Source organism: Tachysurus vachellii, chromosome 8, assembly GCF_030014155.1.
Source record: "Tachysurus vachellii isolate PV-2020 chromosome 8, HZAU_Pvac_v1, whole genome shotgun sequence".
Taxonomy (NCBI): domain Eukaryota; kingdom Metazoa; phylum Chordata; class Actinopteri; order Siluriformes; family Bagridae; genus Tachysurus; species Tachysurus vachellii.
Genome location: NC_083467.1, coordinates 18,514,156 through 18,536,361, shown reverse-complemented (window position 1 = coordinate 18,536,361; position 22,206 = coordinate 18,514,156). Strand labels below are relative to the sequence as shown.

General features: G+C 37.4%; 1 protein-coding gene across 1 annotated transcript; it reads right to left on the bottom strand.

The window, feature by feature from the left end:
• Window positions 1–4,742: 4,742 nt before the first annotated feature.
• Window positions 4,743–21,960, bottom strand: als2a (alsin Rho guanine nucleotide exchange factor ALS2 a). The gene is made up of 34 exons (XM_060876724.1): window positions 21,772–21,960; window positions 21,474–21,550; window positions 20,077–20,219; window positions 18,604–19,965; window positions 18,299–18,467; window positions 18,092–18,188; window positions 17,895–17,972; window positions 17,612–17,791; window positions 17,246–17,417; window positions 16,708–16,897; window positions 16,113–16,178; window positions 15,873–16,035; window positions 15,656–15,787; window positions 15,150–15,278; window positions 15,024–15,047; window positions 13,270–13,340; window positions 12,849–12,915; window positions 12,455–12,654; window positions 11,953–12,018; window positions 11,775–11,870; window positions 11,534–11,698; window positions 11,112–11,223; window positions 10,962–11,039; window positions 10,725–10,858; window positions 10,281–10,445; window positions 10,016–10,133; window positions 9,606–9,763; window positions 8,758–8,865; window positions 8,426–8,602; window positions 8,118–8,163; window positions 7,922–7,983; window positions 7,661–7,810; window positions 7,401–7,497; window positions 4,743–6,522 (listed from the first exon to the last, which is right to left on the bottom strand). Exons 2-34 carry the CDS (start codon window positions 21,488–21,490, stop codon window positions 6,478–6,480), a joined length of 5,037 nt encoding a protein of 1,678 aa, XP_060732707.1. The 5' UTR covers window positions 21,491–21,550; window positions 21,772–21,960; the 3' UTR covers window positions 4,743–6,477.
• Between the last annotated feature and the right edge of the window lie 246 nt (window positions 21,961–22,206).

The window sequence follows — 22,206 nt, the reverse complement described above, 5'->3', positions numbered from 1 at the left end:
TTATAAGCGATGCTTGCAAGAATTTCAGAAAGAAGTGATACTGGTCTGTAGTTCCTGATATGCAATGGATCCAGATCAGGTTTCTTTAGTATGAGAATAACACTTGCTCTATTGAAGTTGGTTGGTACATGACCAGAAGCTATGGATCCATTGATGATTGTGGTGATGAAGGGCAGGAGATCTTGCGAGATGGCCAAGAGCATTTAAAGGATTGGATCCAGTGAGCAGGTGGTAGGATTGAGGACTGGATGACTTGTAGAATCTCTTCTGCTGTTATGGCTGAAAAAATGTGACAATGGATGATTTTGGCTCTCAAGGATATTTGGAAGAGAAATCTTGGCTGTCAAATGTATAATAGTTGGCGCAGAAGTGAAGATCTGGCAGATTTTCTCTCTCTTCTCATTGTAAAAGGAGGTGAAGTCTTTAGCACTCAGGGAGGTTAAGTGTAGAGAAGAGAAGATGTTGTGGTGCTTATGAAGATCTTAAGCAGAAGCTTCAGGCTTTTCCTTGTAGAAGGCGAGATCTACGTTGAGTGATTTCTTTCACTTTCTCTCTGCTGATTGTAATTCTCACCAATTGCTGCGCAACATATCTGACAGCCAAGGAGAAGAGAAGGTCTATGGTTCAGGAAAGAGAGAAGAAGAAAGTGTTTGTGGTTGAGTCCATTAGCAGGGAGGAAAATGAGCCGGGATCAGGAAGAGATGAAAGTGTGCCAGAAGCTACAGGAGAAGGGTAGATAGAGTGGAGGATTTGACGTGTAAGAGAGAGATGATGGAAGTTTTAGGTATGATATGGAGAGTGATAGTGAAGGATACCAGTTGATGATCAGAGATGTGAATTGGGTTAGTAGTCATGTCTGTAGCTGTTTTAGTATGGATGAAAAACCAGGTCCAGGACATTTTCTCCATTGTGTGTGGGAGGACAGCTGTTGAATGAATGAACAAACATTCTCTTCCTGTTGGAGAAGCAGACTTTTGTTCCACAGTCTTTATTTAACCTTGAGACTGTTGCGCTGTTAAAGAGTCAAGACATTCTGCTATTACCCCTGAAGGCCATTGCTTATTTGTCTATGGATGAATTAAGACTTTCAGGCAGATGCCAATAAATCCTTCATACAAAGCCTAACATTAAATTTATATATAATTTATTCACGTTTGGCAATCTTTATATGTCATGTGTTATGTGGGTTGTTTTAGCACATTTGGGACAATTCTACCTCCACAAAGAGACTCAGAATCCTGGGAAATTTCCTCCACACTCCCTGTCATTCTGTCTGATACAACCACTATATTATGGTCCGGACAACACATGGTATCAATGCTGTGCTCTATGTTACTAGACACAGTGGCTTGAAAGTGACTTGAACTCATCAATGCTGTTTGGTCTGCTGAATGCCAGCAGATTAAAAGCTTAATATTTTAGTGATGATGGTAATGTTCATGGGCTGAAGCAGTGAAAACAGACACCAGGAAGTTGCAGTGTGAAGAAGACACACAATAAACTGAAAGCAGTCGGTATAAATTAGGGTTGTTATTCAAGTGTGTGTCACTTTTTTAATAAGCTGATTGTTTAAGTGAGGAAAACTACTTCAAGGACACAATCAACAATATAGACATTATCTTAAAACCATTTCACTGAATAAGCAAAGGAGTTTAGCTGAATGGAGTTTAGCTGAATGGAGTTTAGCTGAAGGGTTGACATTTAATCAATACATACAGGTCACAGTGAAATTAATTAGTGGACAAAAGTAGCCAGGACAGAAGTAATTCTATCAACACTTCCCCAGCACACTTGCCCTTTTCCACAAAGTTCAGCCTTATTAAAGCATGCATCAAAGTTCAGCCTTACTAAGGCATGTTCTATATCTTTCCAGCCCACTTGTGAATAAAATGTAAAAAAAAAAAAAATATTTTGTATAAAATGCAGCTATGTATCCTTGTAGGATGAAACTGAAATGACTAGTAGGAAAGCGATTTATATTTTTAAAACAACCTACACAAGAATGTAGAGAAAGACAAAGGCACATTATATATATATATATATATCTTTTTTTTTCCAAGGACATCCATCAGTATGTCAAAATACTAGACCTATCGAAAAAACTTCCAGACAGTGATCTATCTTTTTTCCTCTCCTTCAGCTGCTCTCTATTCAGGGTCGCCACAGTGGATCATGTGGTCTGCATATTAGATTTGGCACAGGTTATATGCCAGATGCCCTTCCCGATGCAACCCTCCAATTTTTATCTGGGCTTGGGACTGGCATTAAGCGTTAACTCATCAGCAACTGGGATAACGCCCTGCCTGGGAATCGAACCTAGGCCGTGGCAGTGAAAGTGAGGGATCCTGCTGATGGACCACCTGTGGTCTCAGACAGTGAGCTATCTTTTAAGCTATTTTCCTATTTATTTTAATAAATACTGTAGGATTGAGACTAACCATTATATAAAATTCAATGTGAGTCATCGGTTCTGCTGCCAAAGCCTATCTCAGGACAGCACTTCAGTTTTGCTAAATAGCAAAGAAATAAAAACGCAATGAAACTCAATATTCCTACATAACAGCTCGAAGTGGTGCTGCATAAATAGGTCTCAGTGACCTTCTGGATATTTTACACAATAAAATGCAATTTCAGTGTGCTGCCAAATATGCACTTAATAAAGTGTGCTCTTGTTTCTAAAGAGCTGAATGGGTTTCAGGATATGATTTCTTTCAGTACAAATGAATTCATCATGTTCAAAACTCTCTCCCAGGAAGAGGTCTGTAATGTTACATGAAAATGGCCTTAAATAAAAGGTCAAATTCTGTACTCAGTCTTTATACTCTTTATTAGAGTAATGCATGTCTGGTTTAATCAGATCACAATCAAAGACTGGTCTTATATAACTGGTGCAATATGTATATGAGTACCAGGTTGTCCAGAGAGGAGACACTCACAGTGTGGAGTCACTGTGAGCCTTGTGAGGTCGACACAACAGTCTACTTTTTCAATAGATCTTTTTTCCAGCTGTATCAAAATAGAAGAACAAACAGGTAAATATAAAAAGTTATTACTGACACTTTTGTTAACAAGGTTTATTGGTCCAATAATATATTAAATCAGTGAATGAAAAAAATAGTCAAATAAAAACAGATCTAAAATATTACACCAATTTTCCTATTTTATATCAATGAGAAATCGTTCATTATAACTAAACCTCTACCATCATTTTTAATACCATCTACGTAGCAGTGATCTTAGTGAAATGAATATGGAAGTTGCCCTTTCTTTTGTATCATTGTTAGTCCTTGGTCTATTGTGTAAAGAGAGGAACAATATAATAACACTTTGATGTATACACTACTAGGTTTTAAACATTCTATATTTTAGCATGGCCTTATTTTAAATACTCTAAAATCTGAAAATTTTGTAGCATATTTATGTTTTAAACTAAACACCAGCACAGGTGACCACCCTTTTAATAAAAACTACTGAATATCATTTTGTTTGGTTTGTGATAACAGCAGTCACTAAACTCCTGGTGTGCAAAAGTCTAGAAGTGTCCATTTCAGTATCCACCATCAAGTAGACGGTTAACATAACTATTAAATTATAATAAACCATTTAAGCAGCCCAGGCAGCTTCTTCATCAGGTCTTTGTGTAATGGTGGGACAGAATGAGCTGAATTCGTAGATTTCCAGGTTTCACTTCCTTCTGCTTTCATATAGATTTGTTATTGATGCATTTACATAGAGAACAATTAGATAGTAAATGCAAGAGAGAGTTATACAGATGCTGCAAACACCTGCATGCAGAAACACAAACCCAAACATATCAAAACGGCCACATTTACAAGAACATTTGTACTCTAACCACAGAGTTGAAGATAGAATACAACCAGCTAATTTTTTTCCAATCTTCAATTGTACAGTTCTGCTGAGCCTGCACTTGGCCAACTGGAGTGAATCCTCCTGTGGTCATCTGCTGTTGAAACATCCTGTGCATCCTGAGATGCTTTTCTGCTTATCCTGGTTGTATAGAGTGGCTATTTGAGTTACTTTAGATGGACTTTAGTTAGAATCAGTGTAAGCAATCTGAATTCTTTTATGAAAATCCTTTTTTTTCCCTGCAGAACTTCAGCTCACACGTACGTTAATCACTTTTCCCCACAGTGTGATGATGGTTGTTTAACATTAGCTGAATTTGTTTCTGCATGATTTTACACTGTGTGCAGCTGCAACATGATTAGCTGCTTGGAAAATTGAATGAAGAACCTGGGTTCCTGGCCAGTAAGTAAAGTGCTCAGTAAGTATATAGGCATGTTTCTATCTAAGCTTTTCCAGTAGTCACTCATTACATATAACACAAAGAGGCATACAGATACACATTGCATACAAATATACATCCAGTCTTTGATAAATTACTTTAGTTGATATTTTAATCGAATGTAATCAAAGTAACTAATAACTAATATCAAATAACAACCAAGTAAAAAGGTATAAACAGAAATCAATTGTGAATACAGTTGTGAACAGTAGCAAGTGTTGTGTTATGTGTACAGAGGTATGAAGCATGTAGTTTGCGCCTGTCATATCACTGATGAAGTCACAGTGTCTACCAGCACGTTTGTATGCATACAGTCATCACATCTGAAATCATCTTTCATGTTGATTGTACTGTGATGCCCTACCAATGTTGGGTAATCAGCTGGCAGCTGTTTCTTAAGACACGTGAGGCATTAAGAAATGCACAGGACACAAACCAAATTTGGCAATTTTATTTGCAGTGACCTGAGCTTTGAATGAATATATTTGTTCGTGTTTGGCCTTGATAAAACCTAATACCTGTAACTAATTTTATTAGACATGAATGCTACACTTCTTTTTTTTTTTTTTTTTTTTTTTACAAAGAAGTGTAAAGAAATTGACACTATTTGTTACGCCTTCGAATAATATTCTATACAGTGCCAGTTGATAAAAAATATTCATTTTCTAATAAATAATTCTGCATTTTAGCATACAAATAAAAATAACAATTTCAAGTCAATAAGCAATAAAGACTGTTTAAATCACCTACAAATATTAATTTATCCAAACTGAACCAACTGATAATTGCAGGCCAGTTACAAATATAGAAAAGTGTCAGCACAATTGTAATCATGGTTTGAAATAAATTGAAAACCATTATGCAAATGAAAGAATTCATACTTCCCAAGTAACGTTCTTTTATCATCTGTCAGTTTACAGAAGGCATCAGTAAGTACAGTACAATTTCAAAAGAAGTGTCTTGTTAATGGCCTTGAAATGTTTCCCAATTGTAACATTACACGGATTAATTGTAACATCACTCAAAAACACTTAGAATCAGTCATTTGTTCTGTGTGAAATATCTTGGAGTGTAGCTTGGAAAATATGAAGTAATTAATATTATGTACCCCGTGACCCGAGGTAGTTCGGATAAGCGGTAGAAGATGAATGAATGAATGAATGAATGAATAATATTATGTAAATAAAAAGTGTGTATTGAACAATTATCCAATTCAAAATTGTATTGTAATTGACTGATAATGCAAAGCTCGATTGGTTCCACCATCTCGCAGTGTACAAGGTTGGACTGCATCAAGACTCTTTTCTGTTCTGGCACCTCACTGGTGGACTGAACTTCCCCTAGGTATCTGAACATCTGAGTCACTGGCTGTCATCAAACAATATTTAAGACCTACCTCTTCCTTAATGAACCTAGAACTGTACTGCATGCCATACTCAAGGTTTCTTTTAAGCTTACAGACATAGGCAACATGCCCAATCTTTTAAAACTAAACAGTTCACACAGAGATAAGTGTCTGGGGTACAATTTGTATTAAAAAACTCTTTTTTTTTTTTTTTTTTTTGTTTGTTTGTTTGTTTTTTTTATGTTTTCTGGAACTTTTTTTTTTTTTTGCAAATATCTCCTGCAAGACTGAAAAAAAAATGCATTTTGGTTTTTATATAAAAGTGACACACTTGTATGTGCATGCAAAGAAGTCATGGTTGCATTTAGATAACACAAGCATGTTACAATTGTGCTGGTTCTTTCCTAATGCATTATTAACCGTTCAGTTTAAATAAAGTAAGTAGTGCTAATAGGTAATATACAGTGTAACAAATCAATGGACCAGAACCACCATTCAGGAATTCACTACAAAACTATACATGAATCACAAGCATAAAAACTGATTCAGTAGTAAAACGACTCTCTTTGCAAGTAACAAACAACCTCCACATTCATCAAAATAGTTCATTATACAACTTTGATTCATTTAAAAGCAGCTAAAATCAATAAGGTGAGAGTGATAAAAGTGCTAGAGTCACGTCAGTGTTGGATCCTCTCCTCCAAATCCGTTAAAACCGTTCCAATCTGTTGCTTAAATCATACTGTAGAATGCACTGCATCCAAAACACTGTCCATTCTCTAAGACTTGTCTTAAGATGAGACTTACATCTGCAGGAATTCTGTCTTTAAATGCCAGTAGTCTTCTCTCTTTGAATCTGGTAGTAGCAAGCCTGCAGTGACAGAATAAAAGATTGCAGAGACATTAATACATAATCTTACATTCATTCAATGATTTTCACAAACTAAAAAAACACAATATAATTGAGACCTTTTTTTCCCAATGCCATTTCAAAGACCCTTACACTTAATTGTGACATGAGTCTTGAGTATAAGACTATATTTTGGTGTAGATTTTTCATATATAAATATAAGTATAAATGCACCCAAGACCTATTTAAAAAGTGATTTAAATCGATTACTCAAACAACTTCAGGAGGTCATCTGTGATCCGTCATTTTGCTGCATGTTATAGTCATCAAAATGTTATTTTGACAACAAAAACACCTCCCAGAAGATAATGCACATGCTCTTTGAATGTGAAGTTGACAACTTTTAAATATAAATGAGATTAAATACAGAATTCAAACATAGTCTTATTCAGAAATTAAGTAAAAGTGCAGAACAACACTAGACGTTTGTGTTTCTTGATTGTTTGACCAAAGATACATTAGACTTGAATTAGAAATGCATGTGTCTGAAATCTCATCAAGAATCAGTTCACATACAAGATGAATGAACTGACATTTGTGTAAATGAGGTACAAAGACCAAATAGCAAGCTGCTGTGTTTTGTTAGCAGACACAATGAATTAACTATGACTCACTCTTTTCTCTCTATGTGTAGCAGCCTTGAGTATTTCCCTATTCACCCCATTTTAGTTCTGTGTGTTTGTCCTGCGTTCTTGCTTTTATGCTCAAAATGCTTTCGAATAAGTGCTTGTTAAATAAACAAGTGTAAATCTTATCTGTATTTGCAAATACTGCATGTGATGGCATGAGAAATACAGGTGATGGTATTAGTTCAGGGTCCATAATACTATGATTTATACTTTGAGAGTGGTGAACATGAGTCCAAGTTCTCCAAGCAGTAGAGCAGGATCCATGAAGTCCTCTATGACACTCACTTCGGTGCCAAGGTTTCTGATCCTGGAGTCACACATAGAAAGATATCACAGGTAAAAAAAAAATGACTCTCGGTTTAAACCAAAATGAAAACATCAGCAAATCTGAAAGTGAAACTAGATTAATGTTTACATTTTACACAAATCACCACATGACAGAGCACAAAGTTCTTGTGTATAAAACATACCGTGCACGAAGAACTACGTAGAGGAAGACTGGGAAAAGGTCATCCATGCACCAGAGGAAGCTCTGGCCCAACATGGCTTGCACTTCTTGTGTGATGTCCTCGAAGGTAAGGTGGATGACCTGAAGCTTATCTGCAGGAGTGAAAGTTGTGCTGAAAAAGAAAAGAGAACAAAATGACATCGCAAATAAGAGCTAAAGTCAAACTGTTGTCCAGAAATCAATTCACAATCAATATATAACACAAGTGTGTCCTTATAATTACCTGATCTGTTGCAGAGTCTCCACAGCAGTAGCAAAGCAAGCATTCATACTGTTAGGCAGCACCTGTCACATATTTACACAAAATATTTACACACGCACAATTTTAAACTTGAATGTTCATTATTTTGCCACAACTATATACACTGGTTTTTTAAGATCTTGACAACTAATTCTTTTTAATTAAACCTTATACTCACATCCTTAATCTCTCCTAACACAGAAATTGAGACTGGCCAGAATTTTCTGAAAAAAGAAAAAAAAGAAAGTAACAAAATTCTCATTAACATTGATAACAAACAATTGATTGAATGTAAAAAAATGCTCTTGTTTATATATTGAAGTCACCATGCAAAGGGTAACTGCCTGTGTGTGTGTGTGTGTGTGTGTGTGTGTGTGTGTGTGTGTGTGTGAGTTTGTGAGTGACTGAGTTAGTGAGAGTGTGTGTGTTAGTGTGTGTGTGTGTGTGTGTGTGTGTGTGTGTGTGTGTGCGTGTGTGCGCGCTCACTGAGACACTCCCAGGAAGGTGAGCAAAGACAAGTCGGGCTGTTTGTTGAGGCGTAACACACACTCCCAGTACACCAGCTCCTCGCTCTCTCTCTCAAGTGTATAAAGTGTAAAGAGAGGAGGATAGAGACGAGGTAACAATACAGGAAGCAGCAAAGTGTTGCTACTCACTATCAAGCTGCAACACACAACACAACAACAAAATAATATAAAACATATATACTGTAAATTTACTAAATACAACAATTAACTAGCTAGACAGGCAGCAATTCTATTCACTGTTCAGTTAAATTGTCATTTTTTTCCACTTAAGCACAATTCTTAAAGTCTTACCTCTGCTCTGTGATGTCTGAGCGTGTGCCGCCGCTCACTAAGTCACTGGTTCTCCGCTCTGAATCTGGGATAAAACCCCCCTCTTCTGGAAGACCAGGAAAAAGAAACCTGGCCGAAATTACAGGAGTTTAAACAATGATTTTGTCTAATGCAAATTCCAATACAAATACAAACTCTAAAACAAAATTTAGAAAATATATTGTTATCTGTGTGTGGAGATGTTTCCCAACCCAAAGTTAATTATTCTCCAATAACAGCACATCTTTATGCATTTCTGTTAACGTAGCAATTCCTCAGAATAAAATTTCTTTAAAAAAAATTATCTTTCATATTATCCATTTGTAGTTATGCTTAATGTTGTGAAACATTTGAAGCTACGACCTGCCTACAGACATGGCTGACTTCCAGGCTTACAGTCAATGGACTTCTAATTGCACTCATTGCTTTAATTTACATACTCATAACTCATCGCTTAATAAGCCTCTTTTTTTTTACAGTCTCAGTGCGAACTAATTGCTCAGGTTCCTGTGTCTTCTGTCATTACAAAGCCTTTTTTATGCTAATGTTTTAGATGTTTGCTTTAATATTTAATAAACACCAAGTGTACCTGTACTTGTATCCTATTTCGAATCTGTAAGCTAACATAATACAGGTTTACGTATTCCCCTTCTTCTACCATATATACTTCTGTTAAAACAATTGAAAAAGGTTTTCTTTTACCTCACACTCATAAATAATGGATATAAACAGTGACATTAAACTTCCAGACAACCCTCTTTACTTTTAAATCAACATTTAAAATGGAGAATGTAAGACATGTGGCATCCTCTGAATACCACAGCAGTTACCTGACCAGTTGGAATATGCGTTTAAGGTAGGATTGGATCTCCTCCACAGCTTGCTTTAAAAGCCTTCTGTTAGAACCCACACCTACATAAGTCATCCTGTACACAGTGACCAGTGTCTCCAGCAGCCAGCCCAGAGGATGCAGAGGAGTATCACATGCCTGGTCAGAGTTAACACCATGAGGAAGTGAGGTTAAATGCAATTTTATTTCCGGTTTGTTTACAAACAATATTCAATATATTATAATGGGAATTGTGTCATTAGAGTAACCAGTGTAATGCACACTTCCATTTTCTTTTATAAAGAAAACTTTCACCTCAAAAGAAACTTACATAAGTGTGCCAAGGTTTCCTTAATAAACAATCTACGATTAGACGCAGAAGCTGTGGTTTTGTAAGAGAAGTGGTATCACCTTGTTGAGGTAGCGACGGATGATGTCATAGGTTTCAGCAGTAACAGGACCGACATGCTTAGGGATCACCTCCAGACTTTCCAGCATCTTACACTGGGAGCGACTCAGGGCCCGTGGACTGCACATAAAACACAAACGCACACACACACACACTCCCTATTTTATATGACAGCCTGATAATATAATCTTAAGAAGATAATTAGGACCATTTAGTTGTGAAATTGTCTTATTCATGTAACCTAACTGTGTGTGCGTGCATGTCTACCTGTCACACTTCTGTCTGCGGCTAGTTGTTAGTATAACTGCAATGTTCTCCCAGGCTTTCTCTTTTTCTCCCACTCCTGGTGCTTCACAACCCAGCCGACTCCAGCACTCCTCAAACACAGCTATCCATTTCTGGTCAGCCGGAACTGCATATCGACCAACCTCACTACACACACAAACACACACACACACACACACACACACACACACACACACACACACACACACACAAATAAACACCAAACCTTAAAAGTAGCCTACCTAAATCTAATAAGATTTAAGCATTGTTCGGACATTCTCTCAGACAGCAATAAGAAAATTTGCACCCGTTCCAATGCATCACAATTTCCTGGCCTATCTATCCTGAATAAAAACCACAGGGTGATTTAAAAGCACTTCATAAGATGAAAGATAAAACTTTGCTAAGTGTTAGCAGCAAACTTACAGGGTTTTATTCTCCATCTTCTCAGTCTCATACAGGCACAGCTTTGTAAAGGTCCCAGTTATTTTCAGTTCATCGCCCCACTTGCCCACAAAGTTACCATCGAAAGAGTCTCCGTTAGGTATGGACAGGACACCCTGAATAAAATCACATTGCAGATCAAAGTCACATAAATCTGAAATATATTTTATTACACAATTTTCTGTGTTTTTTTTTTTTCCTATTCTAATTCAGTTGTACCTTCCCATTCAATGTCCAGTCTTCTGAAAACGCTCCCTCCAAAGAAGTGTCATCATCACAGAGCAGAAGCCCAGTCCCCTGGTGACGAAAAACAATTATGTAAGACAGTCACACCAGAGTTAAACGAACATGGCGAATACTAGCACTTACCTTCATTTGGTTATTACTAAATTCTCCTTCATAATATAGGCCAAATTGAGTGACTACCACCGCGTTGCCCTGCCTCTGGTCCTCCAGCCACATCCCCATGTATTTTTCTCCTCTAAAAGTGAAAACCATAAAGTGAATTAGTTTCATTTAAAACATCTCCACACAAAAACATGCAACAGTCATTTTCACATCAGAATTTGGTTTAACAAGGCTAAAGCTAAATGTTAAACGCCCCTCCCTTCGGTGTTCCCTCCAAAACAAACCCATGCTAATGCTACAACATGACAGACAGCATGACTAACATTCCATGACAGAAGCCTCTTTGTTCAACTGGTGTTATGTTGGTACTGTACATCATGTGGGTTTTAACAAACCCAAAAGAGGCAAATAAAAACAAAAAAAATAATGTAAGATTCACAAACTTTGTGATGTTGTCAGATATGCCATAGCCTGATTTCTTGTCATGGACCCACTGGCCAACAAACACACTGCTGGAGGAAGAGGCCAGTCTGCCACAGCTCAGCATGCCATGGCCATGACGCAGGTTCTCCTGAAATGAGCCCTCATATACCTCACCTGTAGCATACCTGAGCACAGGAAGCACACACGATCAGCAGAACAGTCTAACAGCACAGGCCACATAACTAAAAATCATGATATTACCAATATGTTCCAAATCCATGCATTTTTCCCTCCTTCCAGTGGCCTTTGTAACGATCATACTTGCTGAAAGAGTTGGGCATCATACAGTCTCCAAACCTGAAGACAGAAAACAATTGACTATGTAGCATGATGGAACAGTCTTTTCCCATTTTGTTTAATGGTTTATTTATCTACAGACCCATCTTCCAGTCCATTTTTAAATGTGCCACAGTAAACTCTGCCATCAGGCCACTTCAGGGTGCCGCTGTTGTAAGAGAAATTAAACAATGCTTAATAATTTGTTTTGTTTTGTAGACTGTCCCTGTTGGTATGATTTTCTTGCCTAATATAACAAATTACTAAAGAAGAAACGATATCTCTGATGAGCAAAACATTTGAAACATATATATATAGTGAACTGTACACACAACTAGTGCCAATAATTCAATTAAGTCATTTTTGTAGACGCACATGCAAATTCTCCAGAGCAAAATACATTAATCTCATTTAAACAGCTGAGCAATTGAGGGTTAATGGGCCTTGCATAAGGGACCAGCAGTGACAGCTTATTGGTCTACTCACAATCTTCCTATCAGTGTACCAGCACCTTACACATTGAGCTACCACTTCCTATTTACTGATAATTTTCATAATGTTAAAATTCACTCTTATTGGATCTGCTGCAGAAGACATGCACCTACCTGCCATGAGGCTTTCCTGAGAGCCAGCGGCCAGTGTATGTGGCATCTTTGAGTCTGCCCTCTTTAGTAAATGTGTAAGTAGCAGTACGGGAAATAGGAGTCTCTGCCCTCTGACTGCCACTCAAAGTGAAAGACTGTCCATCTTGACCGACTCCAAGCACATCTTCCACAGCCTGGTTAATGGCCCTGAGCCAGTTCCCCTGATCAGAGAGACAACGCTGATACTAAGTGGTGATTTAGTTTGTTTTGTGCATAATTTGCATTACATTGTGCATAATTAATAAAAGTTGTCTTTTACGTCTTATACCAAACAAATGAGCTAATCAATTTAAAATATGATGGTTAAAATGACTAAAAGCTATTTGGTAATGACTGAAAACTGAGACTTTTGTACCTTCTCCAAAGGTGAAGATGCCAACAAAGTGAAGTTTTCTTCAGGGGTAGTTAGCTTCAGTCCCAACCTGATAAAGTTATTATATAAAAACTCATCATACACATAACTGCAGATCAAACAGGTGTCTTGGAGGACCACAGAACAGCCTGGGGCTCCTTCTCACACGTCTGATTCAAGTTATCAGCTAATTATCAGCAAAGTTAGATGTGTTTAAGTATGTCAAACAGTGAACTGCAGTGCTGTGATCCATCAAGAAATAAATGCAAGAATCTTAAAAATACTTATATTGTGGTTCTCACACTGGATGTAGTTACGTGCATGAGGAATGCAAACTATTAGACAAATGTACAAATGACAGGAAGAGCTAAAAAAAAAGGAGCTGGTATAGTTGTGGCAAAATGTGAGTGAATGAGTAACTTACAATCCCACAGTTTCGTCTGAAATGGGTTCCACCCAGAGTGTGGCAAGCAGATAGATATGGTGAGAGGAAAACTGAGGGGAAAAAAAAACAGACAACACTGATACGTACATGATTCTCAATCCACTCAGTCATTTTCCTGTCTCTGATGCTTTGGAAAACAATACACAAGCAAGTTAGAAAGTTGGATTTTGGCATTAAAAAGTATTTCAACGGGATGCGGAGGACACAATAGAAGACGTGAAGAAAAATGTCAGAATATCCAAGCTTAGAAACACTCGCCAGTGAAACTAAAAGAGTGAAAAAGAAACCACTCAAAAGGAACAGAAAGATTAAAACATGAAAATGACAGACTGTCTAACCCTTCTTTACATATAGCAACTAGAAGAGGAAGAGAAATGATGAAGTGTTGAACCCCAGACAACATTTTTGTGATAGCAAAAAGCATTCTGAATATTACATGGTCAGACCATCGTATGCTTTTACAACAGATCAGTAAAAAGAAAAATGCAGACTCAAACTGTGTGAACAAAGTTCGTGTCATCAGAATGAGTCACTCATCATTCAGGGTTAAGCTCTGAGAAAAACAAATCGGTTGGTAAAATGACTAGCTTCCAGTATGCATACAAGGATTAAAGGACATTCAGTATATTTAAAAAGAAAAGCAGACTTTTGTCAGCTGTGGAATAATACTGAAATTGTGGTAATTATACACTGCACATGTTTATACATGCAAAGGACTAAGGTTCAGATGTGCCAAAGATTTTACACTGTACTATACAAATAGTCCATTATTATATACAGTATATGTATATAAGGTCCGCTAGTATTGAAACGGCAAAGCCACTTTGTTTTTGCTATACAGTGAAGACATTTAGATTTGAGTCAAAAGATGAATATGAGAATTTTAGCTTTAATTACTTGTTATTTATATCTTACAGGTGGGGTCTCCACTGTTTGAAAGCCAATGTTGACATTACCAAAATCACCTCTTGCCTTATTTCGCTTTCTTTCTTTGTTTTTATCCTCCATGTCAATGTTAAAACTGCTTTCTGCTAATGTCACACATGCGCACTGAACACTCTCTATGCTGCATATTGACAAGACACGCCCCTTTCTGCTCATTGGCTACACGTTAGTTTTGTTTTTGTTTTGTTTGGTGGCCCAACGCAGTTTTCTGAAGCATTTCTCAAACAACGGAGACCCCACCTTTAATTTGTTGAACAACTTAGAACATGGCACCTTCGGTTTTTAAGTAGTAGAGGAACAGAGAAATTTAAAGTAAATGAAAGTAAATAACACTTAATATTTATTTATTGTCTTGCTGCATGATAAAGTTCTTCTCAATCAGACTAGATATATTTCTCTATAAATATGGCTGACAGGTTGTTTCTGTGGACTTCTGAATCATTCTGCTGCAACCAACACAGGTTTCATCATCATTATCTATACTGATTGATTGATTGATTGATTGATTGATTGATTTATGATCTGAAACCTAAACATCTTCGGTGTATATTAGAAACAAAAGAATTGCCCTTGCTATGCCAATACTTCTGGAGTAGACTGTATACATGCAGTTTGATAATTCACAGGCAAGCTGTTTTAGCTACAACATTCACAGGGAAATAAAGCACAGTTACTTGAGTAATAATACAACAAAAATGATTAAATGGCCTGAAAAGGCACATTCAAGAACACAGACCTGAGTATAAATACAAATGAGTCTGCTGATGGCCAAACTAAAACATACTTACAAACTTCTTAGATGAAATGGTACCCTGAATAAAAAAGACAATCACAATATGAACTTAACTTGAATTCAAACATATGAAGATCCACTGATGAAAAACCTTGTCCAAAGCAACAGCACACATACTGACCTGTGCATGAACAAGGGCATCGTTGAAGAGGAAGAATGAGTTGACTGAGAATCTCCCAGCATTCTGCAGGGTCAAGCCCTTGTTGATACTCTCACACAGCAGCCTCCGAGACGGCTTCCGCAGAGACTCCTTTAAAAAAGATGAGTGTTTATACACGCACACACACACACACAGTGAGAGAATAATGACCCTCAGTATGTGGGTGCACTCAAAATGTCATATAAGTAGCTGAAGCCCCACAAATTAAAATCAACAACATGTTATGCTGAAAAGTACAATTGAGTGCTAAAGCTATCAAACCCATAGAACAAAATGAAGACCACAAAGACCTTATGAGTCCAGATATTTGCATTATATTTGCATTTCTATTTCTAATTGTGATGTTTGTTATTTATATATTTCATCCTAAAATCTGCAGAAGATGCACTCAGTTGTATTTAACGTAAACATTTGTGTATGTGAGTATGACAGATACATTTTAAATCCAGAATAGCTGTTAAACTGACTAAGCTCTTTTCTGAAAAGGTCCTCCAGAAAGTATATGTGCTCTCTGCCTCTTTCCTCTGTTTGCTTAGAAGTTGAGCCAAGACCTCATATTGTAAGCAGCAATCTTGAATCATCTGATATTCAGCAGAGCTCTAAAATAAAAAAATAAGTTGGTTTTAGTACATGAATCACTAGAACAGCTTTAGGTGCTTCTAGCTAAATTATTTGAGGACTCACCACATCAAAGCAAGTGGCCAGCTTCATGAGAAGACTACTGTAGTTACGCAGGTACTGTAGCGGCATGTAAAACAGGTTTACTAGCAAATCACTCGGTGACAGTTTCTTCTCTTTGAGGTCCAACAGTTTTTCTACCAGGTCAAGCTTTTTCCCAAAGCACTCTCTGAAAGGTGAAACAAAGTCTTTAATTCAGGTATTTACAGAGTAATTAATAAAAGGTTAATAGAGCGCAAAACATACTGCGAGGGCTTCACCAGTGATTGGAATCCACCCATGACAAGGAAGTTTCCTACAGAACTGTTATGCCTGTGAATTGCAGTGGAGACAACATACACAATTCATGATCATTTCAAATGAATTTGTACAACAATGAAAAATCTACCAAATCTGATAAGGAAAATGGTGTGGGTTATTTTTGTATAACAGAAAGGTTCAGAAAATATTTCTGGTTGTAACAGGAGATACAGGTTAATATTAATTCACTTGTTCTAATATGCTACTGTTTCTATAGTAACAGATCATAAATAGGAACCTATAAGGCAAATGGTCCACATAATCTTGCAATAGACTAGTAATAGATACTGTAGATAAAAAAAAAAAAGTTGTTCAACAAAGTCAATCCTAGCTGTGGTAGCTGTGCTTAGCAAGGTACTTTGTGACGTTTATTAGGATAGGAAAACACACACACACACACACACACACACACACACACACACACACACACACAAATAACATATTATAATATAACTGGTTGCCAAATTTAAAGATATTTATATATTTTGTATTATACTCGTTCGGTTATCAAGCTGCATTGAAGGCAAATAACGATGCTCACTTTTTATAGGTGTCTAAGAAAAGGTCTGCATTTTTCAAAATGGCCAAAGTTTTCACATCTGGCTTTTGCTGTAAGAAGTTTGTGAGAGAGGTGGCATGCTTTCCTATAAGATGGCACAAACGACTGTATTTTCCTGCCATAGTCTGGAACAGCTGCATAGAGGTCCGAGACAAACAGGAGCTCACGCTGTCTAGAAAAGGTTTAAAAAGAAAAACTATTAAAACTATATTATTATTATTCCAATTTATAAATACTGTACACTTGAAGTTCATTTGTACATAAGGACTCTCAAAACCAAAAAATGTAAATACAATTCTGTTATATAAATTAAGTAACAAATCATAAAATCAAATAAATGTATATTTATGGATATTAATGGGAAATTAATATCCTGTAACATTTTGACACTCAGACATGACTCATGCAACAATAAATATTAATATGACTTGTTGCCAAACGGCTGCTACATTCCTCTCATGCATTAGTCTTCAGTTTGCCACACCCAAAACAAACCCTCTTTCCTAGATTTGCTACACACCCCGAGCCAGTATGGGATGCAGTATTTGGTTCTTCACCCTGCTGAGCATGCAGTAGAACTTTCTCTCTGCTGATGCCATCTTGTGCACAGTGGCAATGAAACCCATAACATTCCGATCAGCCAGAGCAACACAGTTCGGTCCTCCAGCAAAAATGCTGCTCACAAAGCCAAGCTGCAAATCACATAAATGCATATGCACACACACACACACACACACACACACGCACACAAACAGACACAGACAGACATTAATACAACTCAGGTATAAATTCTATGTTTTAACTGTCATGATTATGATATTGTTAGAAATATGATAACTACCATTAATAGTACATTGTTAACACTGTAATCTCTGTGCACACTAACATTCGTAAAAAAGGGCAGCAGAGTTGGTGTCTGTGTGTAGGTTGCAGTAGGAGACTCTTGCCGTGCTTGCACCTGCCCACCACTGTAATACAATATGGGCTCTAAGCGGTCTGCATCAGCCAGCAGCACCGTGTGTGTCTGCCCTGCTGCTACATCCCACACACGAATACCATCAGGCATCTACAACAATGTAGGACACAAAATAGTACACTGAGCATTGTGTTATTGAATATACAAATGGTACTTGTTTCAACATCAAAGATAGATGTGACAGGATTAATACCTTCACATGCTGCGGCACAGTTCTAAGAGAGTTCGTGTGACCCAACTGACCTAATTTATTGGAACCCCAAGAATAAACCTGAAAAAGAACAGCAAAAAGAAATGAATAACAATTAAGAATAATATATGAAATCATTACATTATAATACGCTTCATAATAACAAATTATAACTATAGAGCGCTTCACTCTGCAGTTACCTGACACTGAGCGGTCAAGGCCAAAGAATGATATGATCCAGCAACAATCTTGATAACTTCCTTTTTGCTTAAGCTCTTAATGCATAGTGGCTGTAACCTGAGAATGATATAGGAAAATAGTTATTTTCCTTCCAATATTACAATGACAGATACTGACAATCAATACACTGATACAATAATGGATATTATAATACTTTCTGCCTCTACCTGGGCAAGGTGTCTCCATGACCTAGCTGACCTTCTTGACCTCTTCCCCAACTCCACACCTCCGTAGCGAGAGACTGAAGAAGATTTTCCTTCTCTGAGTTGCTGATGGTTGTTGAGTTGATTGCTCCGGCTTTGGCAAGGTTGCACCGAAGCAATACTGCTGGAGATACTGCAAGGTAGAGGGTACAAAGAAGCATTTTCAAACAACTGAGCTAAATCCTGTAATTAAAAAGTAATTATGAACATAATAAAACCATGAATGGTCCATTTAACAAGTAAAAAAGTAAAAAAGAATCTTAAAATACCTGGTGACAGTAAGCCAGGTAATGATCGCCTACGACTATGTCCATCTGTATAATCAATCCTTATGTCTGTCAGGCTGACACTCTTCTTGGCTTCTAGTGACTCATGTGTACAGAGGTGTCTATCAGTCGAGAAGCTTTCATCAGAGACCACCTCACAGCTATTACATGTTAAAGCATCAGTAGAAATATCCATGTCTTCAGATGAGTCATGACTGACAGAATCTGTGACTGAGTCTTGTAACGGCTGCAGTGCAATATCATCTGAAAGGTTGGATTTAATATCATTGCTCATGACAAGTGGTGCCAATAAAGGAAATGTAGGTTTGATGTCTTGGTCCAGTCTGTAAGAATCCTTGAGTGATGTCTGGCGACTTGGTGGCTGTGAGCCATGACGTGAGCCCTTCATGAACCCTGCCTCAAACTGCTCTGATTGGGACTGTTCAGAGATCCTCTTGAGGTAGTCCTTCAGAGCTTGTTCATCAGGGTAAAGAGAGCTTTTGCTTCTGGTATGGCATTCCTGCTGACTATCTGAGCTGTCAGGTGTAGTGTCACCGGCTGCTGGATCACTGCGATTGACATCCTTGTCACCTTCTGTGTCATTACTGTGAGATTTATTCTGAGCACTCTCACTGGGGCAGAAATCTCCAGGCAACACTACAAACCTCCTGGAACCATGTGCTGAGGTCTCCGTCTTTCGCACCAAGGAAGGAGATTCCTGATTTGATTTTTGCCCTTGCTTTGCATCCGATAGTTCCACCCCTAATGGGCAGTAATGGTTGTCAGAAATAATAACATGATCATCCTTGTCAATGAAAGTGTAAATAGGCTGCTTGCACTCGCCACATTTGTCTTCAGATTGCTGAAGGGACTCTGGAAGTGGCTGTGAGCGAACCAAAGCCAAGCTGTGGAACTTGCCACATGCAATCTGGACCACATATCTTCCTGATAGATGCTCTACTTTCTCTGGTTTCCACACAGGGAACACTGTAGTCACCAAGCCCAACTGGCAGCCACTACCCCAGGCCCACACCTCATGCTTCCTTGATAAAGCTAATGTGTGTTCTGCTCCACAGGCCACATCCTGGATCTGGACCAATTCAGGAGGGACGATTTCATCATCCACAATGTTGACAGGGGTAGGATTAGGGACAACACTGAAACCATAGATTCCACACTGACCATGAGAGTTTTCACCCCACATGTGCACTGTCCCTTCTTCTGTTACAGCACCGCAGTGAAAACTACCTGTAGACACACGGACCACATGGTGGCCAGTTAAAGAGCTTTCCAGCACAGGTTCTACTGACTGAGACTTCAAGTCTCGCTTCCATGGAAGCTCCCCAAAGCTGTAGACAAGGCCATCTGGATAAGAGAATGTTTAACAGGTCAGTCTTAAAAACACCACCTTATTTTAAAAATGGGAATGAAATGAATTGAGTAAATTAAATTTTAATAAATAAGAATGATATATACCTTTTGTCAGTAGAACTCCATGCCTGGTCCCCAGTGCAGCCTGAAGCACAGGCTGTGAAAGGAAAATCCTCGCTGGTTTAACAGTACATGAGTAACCCTGCCACCTGTGAGGCACACCTCTGTCACCTTCCTCTTCTCTGTAACTGTAGAAAAATTTATACAATAAAATTGTAACAAGATTTTCATAATATAATACAAACATAACACATACAGTAGATATTTTGTGAAATGTTTCAAATAAAATGCCAAATATACAAAGCTTCATCAGGTAAATCTAAATATACCACAACCTTTTGATTAAGGCTCAGTCAAATACTGGATAGTATAGTCTATGGACACTTGCTGTCTATTTTATTAGGTAAAACTCCCATATGAAAAGAGCCATTTTCACAATTTTAGTGCAGGTTTGCGTTTGTCATGCACAGCAGCGCTACTGGGATTTCTGAAAACCATCCATCCATCCATCCATCCATCCATCTTCAGTAACTATTTAGCAATGAGACAGCCATGCTACCTAAGGCCGATATTTTACTAATATCTCAGTTTCACTGCTGTGCCTAAAAAGTGGTTCACCAACCAAATCATATACAGTTAATGGTGGTCCTATGTTGGTTAAAAGTTCTCATTAGAATCAAAATAAATAAGCTACAGTCAATCATTACAAGCCTACCTACCAACTGTACATCTATATCTATGCCTTCACCATAGCAGATGTCTGCACAGAGCTCACAACATCATCAAAGACTCTTCACATCCCAGTCACAAACTGTTTAACCTCTTTCCATCAAGTAGGACATGCGCACCAGAACCAGCAGGTTCAGGGACAGCTTTTTTCCATCCACCATCACACTACACACAACTTCCGTACAATTATACATACAATGTACATATTACATATTGTATTTTTTATACTCCTCATTCTCTACACATATTCTGCCTTACATACATCTGCATTATTTTATTTATGTGTATATTTATGTTTAGTGGACTTTATTCAGCTTTTTTTTTTACTGCAATAACCTTATTACCTTTTACTTGTTGTTCCTTTACAACAGTGTCTGCACATTTTTTCAATGCCATAGCCTTAGAACCATTTACTTGTACTTTTCAACAATGTCTGATACTTCTGGTATATGCCAAACTGCATTTCGTTGCTCTGTACTGTGCAATGACAATAAAGTTGTATCAATCTATCTCTCTGTCTATATGTCTGTCTATCTATCTTTCTATCTACCAATCTATCTATCTATCTATCTATCTATCTATCTATCTATCTATCTATCTATCTAGTGCAATAGCTACTGTGTTAACAACGTAATAATAACAACATAACACTCATTTCCTGGTCCATACTTTATATATATGATGTACTGCTTTGATTGTTTGAGTCATTTTACCTCTTCTGGCCCTCCATCAGTGTTTCCACTACACTGACATCCTCCGTGTTGTGGTCTTCATGTCCTCAAGAACATATCTAATGTGATTAAACAGCAACAAAACAAAACAAAACAAAACACAAGTCAGCTAATCACTAAATGAAATGTTTTCTCTCTCTACAATAAATCAGTAGTAACAAAATGTTATCATAATAATAATAAACAGGTATAAACCATGTTCTGTTCCTCAGGGTGTAACATTTCCACAAGTCAGTTAAACTTTTCCTGAGAGAACAGAAAGTATGACACTGATACTTACAGCTCCATAACACCTCCTAAGGGAAGACTTTTTAAAACTTAGCATTTTAAATACAAGTAAAAATTACAATAACTGTCAGGATGAGAAAAAAGTTTCACTCGCCCTATTTGTTTCGAGCCCAAGTTAAATATTACTACACAGTTGTGCACTAAACAGTATGTATAACCATCACACCCCTGAAGCTAACTGAAGCTATTTTAACACACTATTTAGTAAGGTAGTGCGCAATATGAACGGAGTAACGGCAAGTGCCGAGGGACAAAATGGTTTCAAACGACAACATGAGTAGTGCGTTTGATTAATAGATTAATAAATTGTAACGATTGTTATATATATTTTTTATATAATTATATTTAAATATTAAATATATTAAATATATTCAATTCTGGTTGGAAAAGATATATAAATGCTGTATATAACGTCTGTACAATTATA